The sequence below is a fragment of the Notolepis coatsorum genome (assembly GCF_963971535.1).
Source record: "Notolepis coatsorum genome assembly, chromosome: 16".
NCBI classification, from domain to species: domain Eukaryota; kingdom Metazoa; phylum Chordata; class Actinopteri; order Aulopiformes; family Paralepididae; genus Notolepis; species Notolepis coatsorum.
The window spans coordinates 78660044-78672292 of record NC_140180.1 but is presented as its reverse complement, the minus strand read 5'-3'; the positions used below and the strand labels follow the sequence as shown (position 1 = coordinate 78672292).

At 40.5% G+C, this 12249-nt stretch overlaps 2 protein-coding genes across 2 annotated transcripts in view; one reads left to right on the top strand and one right to left on the bottom strand.

Moving 5' to 3' along the window:
• Positions 1–1414, bottom strand: part of itk (IL2 inducible T cell kinase) — a gene marked incomplete at both ends in the record, with an annotated part of 52691 nt that extends 51277 nt beyond the window's left edge. The window contains 4 exons of the mRNA XM_084332099.1: positions 587–712; positions 867–948; positions 1038–1142; positions 1277–1414. Coding sequence (XP_084188225.1) covers positions 587–712; positions 867–948; positions 1038–1142; positions 1277–1414 — 451 coding nt within the window. The remainder of the gene's footprint in view (positions 1–586; positions 713–866; positions 949–1037; positions 1143–1276) is intronic.
• A 3729-nt stretch (positions 1415–5143) lies between these two features.
• On the top strand, positions 5144–7086 carry med7 (mediator complex subunit 7). Its single transcript, XM_084331612.1, has 2 exons — positions 5144–5301; positions 5993–7086. Exon 2 carries the CDS (start codon positions 5999–6001, stop codon positions 6743–6745), a length of 747 nt encoding a protein of 248 aa, XP_084187738.1. The 5' UTR covers positions 5144–5301; positions 5993–5998; the 3' UTR covers positions 6746–7086.
• The last annotated feature ends 5163 nt before the right edge of the window (positions 7087–12249 follow it).

The window sequence follows — 12249 nt, the reverse complement described above, 5'->3', positions numbered from 1 at the left end:
TCTTTGGACAAAAGCGTTCAGCTAAATTACTAAATGTAAATGTGACTAAGGTGCTGGGTATCAACTATGAAGCGCAGCGTGGGTTGTGCTGTGAAAGGACAACATCATTGATGAGTAAGAAATAGGGTTTGGGGTCCAAAATTCCCCCTTACCCTTTAAGCACCAACTCTGCTATCCAAGTCAAATCTTCATTTAAGTCCTCCGCAAAAGACGTTCTTTTTCATTGAAGAACATGATCACAAACCTCCCTACCTCAGTATGTACAGTAACTGTTTTAAATTCAAGAACATGCTCACAAAACTTCTTACCTCAGTATGTTTTTTATTTGATATTTTTTTGTTTTCTTCTCTTTTCACCTGTGTTTCTGTACTATTTATGCAAATGTATTTATATATTATTTTATATGTATTCTGAACTGTTTGTATTTGTAATCTCACAAATGAGGGTAAAACTTCAATGACCCTTTCCAATAATAAATAAAGGTTTCAAGCCTGGACTTTCATTCAATATGAGATTTTCTTTTACTCTGGTATTATTAATGTGTGTGAGACAAATCTAGATGAATCTATCCTGAGAGGATACAGACCAGATGAGGTCGGGTTGTACTCATGACAACCGGTCGCCAGTTTCTCTGTCTGTTTACAGCATCGCCATTTCCCCTCCAGCCAGAAGTTTGGGTGGTATTTCACAACTAAGTTGTTATTCTTTGTCTCTACATTGGAAACAAAAGTAGTGTCGTTTGAGGCAAATGTTAAATAGTTACCATCATCGGTTGTACTTCTGAGTTTGCATAATATGGCACCAGATTTCTTTGGCAATGTGTGCTTCTACTGTTATCTGAAACACAGATCTCTAGAACTGCTTACCCTCTTTCAGGGCTCGGACCCACCTCTGACGGCAGTCGTTGTCTGGGGCAAAGATGTACAGGTAATAACTGTCATGAAACACCTGTGGAAACGTGTATTTAAAATCTTCATGATTTTATATATATAGTTGAGATGGGAATTGCTTGTGAAATGGTGAACATAGTACCTCACCTGGAAAGGGTACTTGAATGGGCATGGTAGGGGAACATGGCTACACACCATCTCCACACATCTAATCCTGGACAGCTCAATACAACCCTTCAGTTTAGGCTTTTTCTGAAAATAAACAATATCTTATGATATCTCACCTTAATGTTGTATCACTTGTTGTGCAAATTGAAAGGTTCTGAATGAAGTTGTCATCGTTGATCTTGTGAAGTAATTCGTTTGTTATGAATGCATATACTCACCCCGGGTCGTCGTTCAGAATACTTCAAGTCCTGGGTATCTAAGACAAAAAACCTTTCCTTGTAGTTGATTGGCGACATTCTTCTCTTCTGTTGGGATTTTTTGATCAGCGTTCCCTTCAAGATGACCCTGGGGAACATGGTTAATAGCTATCTGAGACACATTGAGGGAGAGAAACTGACCCTAGCGTTGGGGAGAGAAGCTGAGCACCAAATATTGAGAGAGAGAAGAAGAGAAGGATGATAAGAAGTTTTGAGTTTCCGGCATACTGTAGGTAAACCACATCCTTCACACACACGCACGCACGTACGCACACACACACACACACACACGCACACGCACACACACACGCACACGCATACACACACACACACACACACACACACACACACACACACACACATATTTTTGATGCACACACACACACACACACACACACACACACACACACACACACACACACACACACACACACACACACACACACACACACACACACACACACACACACACACACACACACACACACACACACACACACACACACACACACACACACATTTTTGCATCCAGAACATTAATTTGCATTCTGTGAAAATATTGACAAGCAAACTAATTTGTCACACATTTATACATTCATTCAATCTTTATTTCAACTAGAAAATTCCTTCAAGATTCAAGATTCAAGTTTTGAGTTTTATTTGTCACATAATACACAAAACATGCAGTGAAATGTAGGTGGCCATGCCCTACATTTACAAACAATAAATAAATAAATAAATAAATAAATAAATAAATAAATAAATAAATAAATAAATAAATAAATAAATAAATAAATAGACATGATAAAAATAGTACAAATAAAATACAGTACTAAACGTAAGAAGTAAAAAATAATACTATCATACAAATATACAGTGGATTTAGAATATAAAATATGTGTAAAGATGAGTAGTTTTTGGGGGTCCTCATGAGGTCAATGAGGCTGAGCATACATACATACATACATAATAGATACATGATCCATACAAATACAATACAATATACAATTGTCAATCAATTCGATCAATTCCGTGATGGTGAAGATGATGACAACATATAGGCCTGTTTTACCCTAGGATGGCTTAGAGTAGACGACAGAGTACAGCAACTTGCAATGGGCCTGGTCTACAAGATACACTACGCGACCAAGGTACCCATGTACATGTCAAAATACTTCCCAAAGGTCAGTGAATACCACGATCACAACACCAGAGGGAGCTCCACAAATCATGTAAAACCCAGATTCGGCTCAAACAAGGGACTAAACACGTTTCGCAATTATGCCACATCAATGTGGAACGCCCTACCCAAAGCTGTAAAGGAATGTGAATCACTACCCACTTTCAAAAACACTCTCAAAAAACACCTACGTGAGACTGCAATTCGAAACTGGCCCCTACAAATGTCCTAACCTAGTTGTACAGTAAATGACCAAGTAAGGCTTTGTCAATATTCCAATGCACAGTGTAAAATGTGTGTGTGTCCCCTACCCACCCCCCCCCCCCCCCACCTCCAATGTACAGCCCTCACCCAACCCACCCAACCCCACCCCACCCAACCAACCTCCTCCAATGTACAGTTTCTACGCCAAATGTATATACACTCCTTTTCTGGACACTTTTGTATCACAAACAGTACTGTATTTGCAAATCTGATATGTCATAAATGTATAGATGTAGCAGTACTGTCTATCTGTATGTCATGTATGTCATATATGTTATGATGAATTGAAAATGGGGGACCCTGATGTAAACAAGACGAAAGTCTTTCTCTGGTCTGCATCCCCTTAACAATTGTATGTATTGAGCTGTACTGTACTGAGTCTGTACCCATTCTGCAATCTGTTAATAAACTTTTCAATCAATCAATCAAACCCTCTATCTTGCTGGTAAAAGACTACACGCAACAGGGACCGTTACGTGATTGACGCCTCACGATTTATGTTCATTGGTTGTTCAACATCACCGAATTGTTATTTTACCGATGAGTATACGGTCTAATGCTTCCTTTAGTTGCCCGTGGCACGGGACTCATCCCGCTGTAGCTGCTGTTCTATTAGAAAATATTGAAATGACAAGTTCACAAGAGAGAAAAGCAAGATAGAGGGTAAAACAGGCCTATATGTTGTCATCATCTTCACCATCACGGAATTGATCGTGCATAATGGATATCTTTTGGATATGAATTGTGCCAGCGGAGTTAACTGACTTGTGTTTCGTTTTTAAAGATCCACGGATTTAGGGTTGAAGTAATAACTTTCATATATTTTCTTGATAGCACATGCTCACATTATAATCGTATTGACTAATTTCAGAATAGCCACCGCAAGCCAGAAACACTTCGAGGAAGCTCGAAACGGGCAACAGCATTACACACAACATTAAGGTCCCCTTATAGGGGGACCCTGCTTTTCTTTATCATAAATCGATCAATAGAGACCGTATTAGATCCCCAATTATCATATCATTGGGTATCATTGGAAAGCCACACTCATTGGCTACAACCCTGTGCAAAGATTTTCGAGATCGCCAAATGATTCACGGAGCTAGAGCCCCGGGAGTCGGGGGTGGTAATGTGTACTTTTGCATACTTTGGGGCACGCCTCACATATCGGCATGTAACTCGAGAACCGCTGAACGGATTTTGTCACCTGAAAGGGCAATCGACAGGCAACAAATAGGGCTTTAATTCTATCTATAGATTGTATTAAAATAAATGCACACCCAAGCCACTAGAGGTCGGCAAAGAATCGTCTACATGTGGGCCCTTGGATGTTAAGAGGTCAATGTTTTAAAAAGAAATTTAGCCAAGAGTAAAGACCATAACCCTATCAAAAACAGTAGACAAAGTGTATATTTTCATTTTTACCAATGTTTTATAGAATTGATCGGAAATACAAATTTATCGGAAAATGCTAATTATCGTAAAAACCGCAAGGAAATTACTAAATCCAGATTCAACCCTGCCATTGGAAAGAGGAGCCTTTTCCCTATCCATAGATGTATGATTTGGCCATAATAAGGTCAAGTTCAAGGTCAAATATGAATTTATAATTAAAATCGATTATCATTAATTACTGTATCTACAAATCCTTCTGTTTAATCATCTTCCCGCAGTTCATTTGCTTAGATTTTCTGTACACATGATCTCAATAAGGTGGTGAATGAGCTCAGTGAGCATGTTCTCCTACCCGTATACATTTTTGATCAAAGATGCAAAAATCATAAATCATAATTTATATTCTCCTTTTCTTCATTACAATTTACTCAAGCCTAGTAACAGACACAATATTTCTGACACTGGAAATACATACCCCCAGGTCCCTAGATGTTACTAGATACCAAGAACATGCTAATTGACCTTGCAGAAGTGGAGCAATCTACCATTTACTTAGGCATGTACCTTTAGGCGAAATACGGCTTACAGTTTATCAGGTTAAGAGAGAGAGAAAACACTGCTTTAAGGAAAACAGCTTCTCTCAGACTTTGGACAGGATTTTAAAGTAAAGGCTACATGTCTTTTTGTTCTCCACATATAATCACGCTGCTGTTAGCAACTTGGACAGTAGTTGAATGAGAACCTGCGAGGCGGCAGCTACGCGATTGGCGCAGAGAGAAACATCACTGGCCAATCAGATCGCGGAACCCGAACGCGGAACTGCAAGTGTGTTGGTAAAGGACTACACGCGGCCGGCGTCTTGCCTTATCCGCTCCAGTTGCTGGGTTGTACAGTAGGTGGCGGTATGCGCCTTTCTGTGGTTGCGACCCGCCATTAACTCCAAAGAAGAAGAACAAACGGAGCTCACCCAATGGCGTGTCAGCAAAGACTGCCGCTGTGATGATTTTAGGAATTTTTAGCATGGTAGCACTATGGTAGCACAGCACCAGCCAGCTACATGTCCATGCAGTATAGCTGTTGTTGTTGCCGTGAAGCTAATATCTCAGTAACGTGACTATATTCATCAACCGAGGAGAACATTTGAAAGGTATGTGAAACTAGCGTCGCTCTTTTTTCTTTGATATTATCGTGTCGTCGTCTCTTGTCAGTACAGCAACCATTAGCATGTCGCTACTGCCTCAATGGAAAGCAACGCTCCCTTGCTAGCCGGCTAACTAATTGACGTTAGCTAGCTAGCTAAGCTAAACGTTAGCATTGTGTATAAGTTACGCTACCTAGCGAGTTGAATGAACAACTAAGTCATTGTATTTGCTCTTTCTTGTGGTGTTTTGAGTGACTCGTTAACATTGCACACACACAGTAAAATGTATATTCGCTATATTTTTATTTGTCATTATGCTGCTATTTAACAAGGATGTCACTCTACTATAAAAGGACAGGGATGTGACAAATAAACTTGAAACTTGGGCAATTTAAGCCATTCAAGAACAACTATACTAACGTTATGTTGTGATGAAGCTATTAGCTATCAACATATCAATAAGATATACTCTAGTCTTGAGTAGCCAACGTGTTTCTTGTTAATTATTCATTGAAATGGGGACTTTTGATAACGTTATTTATTCTACTCCTTTTGATTGTAGACTAGTAGTTCATTATTCCACTATTTTCATTGTAGACTAGTAGTTAATTATTCTACAATTTTGACTGTAGACTAGTAGTTAATTATTCCACTCTTTTCATTGTAGACTAATAGTTAATTATTCTACTCTTGCCAGGTCACCATGGGTGAACCGCAGCAGGTGAGCGCCCTGCCTCCTCCTCCGATGCAGTACATCAAGGAGTACACGGACGACAACGTCCGCAAGGGCCTCGCCCCCAAGCCGCCCCCTCCCATCAGGGACAGCTACATGATGTTCGGCAACCAGTTCCAGTGTGACGACCTCATCATCCGGCCGCTGGAGAGCCAGGGCATCGAGAGGCTCCACCCCATGCAGTTCGACCACAAGCGGGAGCTGAAGAAGCTCAACATGTCCATCCTGGTGAACTTCCTGGACCTGCTCGACATCCTGATCAAGAGCCCCGGCAGCATCAAGCGCGAGGAGAAGCTGGAGGACCTGAAGCTTCTGTTCGTCCACATGCACCACCTGATCAACGAGTACCGACCGCACCAGGCCAGGGAGACCCTGAGGGTGATGATGGAGGTCCAGAAGAGGCAGCGGCTGGAGACCGCCGAGAGGTTCCAGAAACACCTGGAGAGGGTGGTGGAGATGATCCAGGGCTGCCTGGCCTCTCTCCCCGACGACTTGCCCCAGTCCGAAGGCCTCGGCGGGACGGGGGATGGGTCCACGGGTGGTGGCGATGTTGGAGGCTGCTCCGGGCCAGCCCCCAGGTTGAAAACGGAGCCTATGGATGTGGACGAGGTGGGGTCGAGCTGCATGGCAGTGAGCCAGCAGGACAGGAGCAGCACACCCACCTCAAAGAGGGACAAAGATTTGGCCATGTGCAGTATTATAGACGAGATCGCCTGAGGTTTCTAAGAGTAGTCATGTTCTTTATTTTTTTCAAGTGCACATAACCTTTAGGATTGTTTTTGTTTGTTATTGTATGTATATTGTAGGTAGCCTGGAAAAACTTATTTTTCCTTTTCTTCATTTTGTGGATTATCCTGAACCGAAAACATTTTCACAGATCCCATTTTGGAGTTGTTGGATAACAAGATTTATTACAGACTGTCTATCCAGTAACCTCAGACAGGAATTCTGAAGAATTGACAGATTAAAGAAGATTCAAACATTTGGATTTTATTAGGGAGATATGCTTCTCCCATTCAGGTTTTGGTAATGAATCCAATAAAGCAGTTTCCCATCGACATGAGAGTTCACACAAGACTAACTGGTTTATTATTGATATGATAGGCACACAAGACTAACTGGTGTATTATTGATATGAGAGTTCACACAAGCCTAACTGGTTTATTATTGATATGATAGGCACACAAGACTAACTGGTTTATTATTGACATGAGAGTTCACACACGACTAACTGGTTTATTATTGATATGAGAGTTCACACGACTAACTGGTTTATTATTCATATGAGAGTTCACATGACTAACTGGTTTATTATTGATATGAGAGTTCACACGACTAACTGGTTTATTATTCATATGAGAGTTCACAAGACTAACTTGTTTATTATTCATATGATAGGCACACAAGACTAACTGGTTTATTATTGATATAAGAGTCACACAAGACTAACTGGTTTATTATTGACATGAGAGTTCACACACGACTAACTGGTTTATTATTGATATGAGAGTTCACACGACTTATTATTGATATGAGAGTTCACATGACTAACTGGTTTATTATCGATATGAGAGTTCACACAAGACTAACTGGTTTATTATCGATATGAGAGTTCACACAAGACTAACTGGTTTATTATTGATATGAGTCAGACAAGACTAACTGGTTCATTCTTTTTTCCACCACTGATATGATGGCAGTCTTGAGAAGAGGATGTATGGTATATGTTTTACTGTCCGCTGTCGGTACTGTAATAACATATTGCGTAGAAACACATTCAAATGTCAGTTACTTGCACGCCTTTAACCTATCCTTGAACTCTAAGAAGGGTCAGTGAAAGATTAGCCTACAGGTCCCAGTTGCCTGAATACTTTTACTAACGGATTTCCAGTTCTGCGCTCTGATTGGCCACTGACGTTTCTGGTCATGTGACATGTGCACAATCGTGTGACGGCAAGTTCTGCCACCGGTTAAGCTTAGGCACTCTTTCTTAGTTGGTTATGGTTAGAGTTTGTCTTAGAGCAGGGTGATAGAACACCAGCCCTGATTCCAAACTCTAACCTTAACCAACTTCGAAAGAGCTAAGCTTAACCAGTGATAAACTAGGCGTTAGGCAGTTTGCTGCTGTTCGAGGCGGAAATCGGCGCGTCACGCGATTGGGCGCACATGTCACATGACCAGAAACGTCAGTGGCCAATCAGATCGCACCAGAAACGTCAGTGGCCAATCAGATCGCAGAACACGGAACTGGAAATCCGTTGGTAAAAGAATAGACGCGTCCCAGTTACATAAAATGCTAGCTACCCCTTAAAGGAACACACCAACATTATGCTTACCATCTTCTCCAGAATCAGACAAGGAGATGGATACCAGTTTCCTCTCTATGCGTTCAGTAGAAATGAATGGAAGCGGGCAGTACCGGTTAGCCTAGGCGTTGGCCAACAAACACCCCTTTCCCGGAGTTTAAGCTAGGCTACCGGTACTGTCTGCTTCCATTTATTGTGCTAAGCTAGGCTAACGTGCAGCCAGATAGCTTTCTACACAGAGGAAATTGGTATCTTATCTTCTTGCCTAACTCTGGAGAAGACGGTAAGCGTCCCTTAATGTTGGCATGTTTCTTTAAGACCCTGACACCCTCCCCCTGTTTACATAGTCTTTTTGGCCCCGTCTATGGAACATGATATGTAACTTGGGCTTTAGCAGTAAATAATGGCGGCAAGGCCTAGTTGATTCCTACAAAGAAAATGTAAAATCCAACATCAGTCTGCTTGCTCATCCTGGGCTGTGCGAGTTACACTTTAGTCAGATGCAAACTACCACACACCAATCCCATGTGTCCTTATTACAACACAGGGGTGAAACTTGATGCTTGTCATGGACTCTGAGCAAGGCACTTTATAGCACAACCGGAAACGGTAACTCCTCTATAACAGTTGTGCACACATTCATTTAGTTTGACAGTTATTGAGAGTAAAGTAGTTTTAATATGGCCACCAGTGATGTCAGTGTTGTGTTAATTACAGCTCAATGAAATCATTTGATAGCAGTCCCTGTAAAACAAGGTATTGCTATTTTTATGATTTGATTGAGCTGTAATTAACAACAAGGATTCAATGTCCCAGATCACTGGTGGCCATATCCAAACTCAACTATCAATAACTGTCGAACTAAAGGAATGTGTGCAAAACAATTTAGAGTTTTTGGATGTGTGTGAGATTATAAATCAGCATTGTTTTTTTGGTAAAGCCACAGGGAACTGATGATGCGTGACAGCAGCGTCATAGGGCGATAATTTTTTTTTTTTACAGGGATGTGGATAAAATGTCTGCGTCATAACAGTACAGATAAAGATGTAAAGGCACAGTGCAAATGAAACTCAAGTGGGTGTAAATGTTATTTGACTAAAACAAATTCCAACCTGAACCTCCCCATTACTGTTAATGGAGAAAGTCCAGAAAGTTGCAGATAATCTTTCTCTCAAATCTCTTCAAGTCCAGCTTTGGGAGAGACTTGTTAGTGAACACAATACTTATCTAACCGGTTATGTCCATAACTGAGGTTGCTATACTTGCATGTCTGATACAGCCTGTTTGCAACACTCACAACGGTAAATCAGATGAAAGTGGATTAAATAAAATAAAAAAAACATTGTTATGAGGTATATATATATATGAATATAAAATGATAAAGAAAGATCTCTCCTTTCATTAGCAACAGAGGTCGAAGCCAAAGCAGTGTCCAGTGACCATCTGGGTCCTTTATAGTGCAGCCTATATGCTCACCTCCTGCTGCTGTTGTGATTTATGGCCCAGACATATGGGCTGAGGATAAAAAAATTACTTATAATGTATATATATATACTAAATATCTTGCATGGACTTTAATATTTTTTGACCCATTTTTGTTTCTCCAGCCTTACAGCGCAAACTCTATCAAGTATCTCTGAACGCACGTCCGACCCGGGACTCCTTCACGTTGCCGTGGCCTCCCTGAAGCCGCTGACCCAGAAACAACGCTGGTGCATAAGAGATTACATGCTGACATGCCACAGTAGCCCATGTAACGACAAACCCACATATAGATGTTATTATGACACAGCTCTGCAGGTCCCTCAACCTAAAGAAGCCAAGTTGTTGTTGTTGTTGTTGTCTATTTTTCTTTTCAGGAGCAATTATTGAGGATCTTTCTTCAACCTTCCTAGTTTAGATCTCTATTAGCCGATTGTTTTGGAATGCTAAAATGCCAACTGTGTTTTTACAACAGATTTGGCCAAAAGAAAAACACTATGCATTTGAAAGTGGAAAAGTTTTGCTATGAACGTTTCTGTATTGTAGTTAGACTGGCAATAATTTGTATTTTGGATCATTTGGAACACTCCTAATTTAACCCTAATTTGTATTAGATTAGATTAAAATGTATTGTCATTATACAGCACAATATAAGTACAGTACAACGAAACTAGGTTTGACATCCAACCAGAGTGCAAATGTAACAGTAAAGTGTATGTACAGAGTTGTAGTATTATTAGGTACAGTGATACAGGTATGAAGACACTATGGTAGTAAGTCATACTGGCCAGCAGCATAACTAGTAAGAGTAGAGTCAGGATAGGCTACATGTATAGATTGAATTTAAGATGTTAATAACAAAATAATGATATATTATTATTATATAAATAAATAACACAAACCATTCATCCCAGCATGATCTTTTACATATATTGACAGTCAATAGTAAAGTAAACCAAAACATAACGTATATTAAAGAGAGAAAACTGTTTTAAGTGAGAGTTAGGGTCTGGCAAAAGCTGAAAAAGACAGGAAATTAAAATGAGTAGCTACTGCAGAACCTAACTTGACCTATGACCTGATGAGGCTTCCCAGCAGGCACTGCTTTCTGTTACGTTAGTAGCAATGTTGTTCTACTCTACAACATACTCACCACTGGGTTGCTGAGGACATTAAAAGTCTCTCAAATAGCCTAATAGATGCTCTTAGAGGTTTCCCCATGCTTTACAATTATATATACTGGCATACATTCCCACCTTTTCAATATATAGAGCTCCTTTTACACAGTTATGTTAATATTATAAACAAAGCCTATTTAATTTAATGTTTTTTTTTTTTTTTTTTAACAGTTCTTCTACTACCTGCCTACACCTAGGAGGCTGTTTCATAGACACAGATTAAGCCTAGTCCTGGACTAAAAAGTCCTTTGAATGGAGATTCTCCATTTAAAAATGCTATTTAGTCCAGGACTAGGCTGTGAAATAGCCTCCTACGGCTGGTGTCAAGAACACAGATTAAGTCTAGAATTGAATTGACTTTGAATCAAGAATCGCCATTCAGAATTATATTTAATCCAGGCTTAAACCCTGTCTGTGAGACCGGCCTCTAGAGTTGTATTCAGTATTCAGGCTATTTTCTCCCAGCAACAATGAGGACTCTTTCTGTTGAATCTTGTATTTGACACTTTTACATGTGCACTTAAAATCGTTGACGTTTGAATGTTACACACCTTCGGCTCAGCTTCTTCCCCCAGGCCATCAGAGCCTTGAACACTGAACTCTCCACACACAAGCACACATGAGCACACAAACGACACACACACTGTAGTGTACACGCTCACACACTAGCAGCCACTTTAACATGAGCAAACACACACTCATGCTGCACACGCTCACACTTCTGGTCACTTTACAAAAGGAAAGGTCACTTTAAGAATAGTATAGTATAACTTGAGATTGTATAATATAGCATGTACATAAAGATCCAGTGCCTCATCCGTAGCTAACAGTGTATTGCACTACCACAGGACCTAGCATGTCCTACCATGCTCTGTAAATAACTCATGTACATATACCGATATGCCCTACTCTGTTTACTTGTTTTATTGCACAATGTCGTTCTATTGGATTCTATTATATATTACTATTGTATTATTGTGAGGATTGGTCCAATACCGCACGCTTCCAGGTACCAATTACCTTCACGCACCTGAAGTGAGTTTCAAATCAGCTCGGTGGAGCCCTTATATACTCTGGGGTTCTGTACGTTCTGGGTCGGGTCGTTTTGCTTACCACTACCTGCTGCTTGTTCCTCCCGTGTGTTTCTCCATCGTTTCTCCAGAACGTCCTTGGAAGTCGCCACTCTTGCCCTTGGTGAGTTTTTGGAAACATACTTTTTGGATGCTCTGTTTTTTCCTTGCATTTTCCTGGACTC

Excerpts from the sequence above, each read along its gene's own strand:
- med7 (XM_084331612.1), top strand. The coding sequence starts at position 5,999 with ATGGGTGAACCGCAGCAGGTGAGCGCCCTGCCTCCTCCTCCGATGCAG.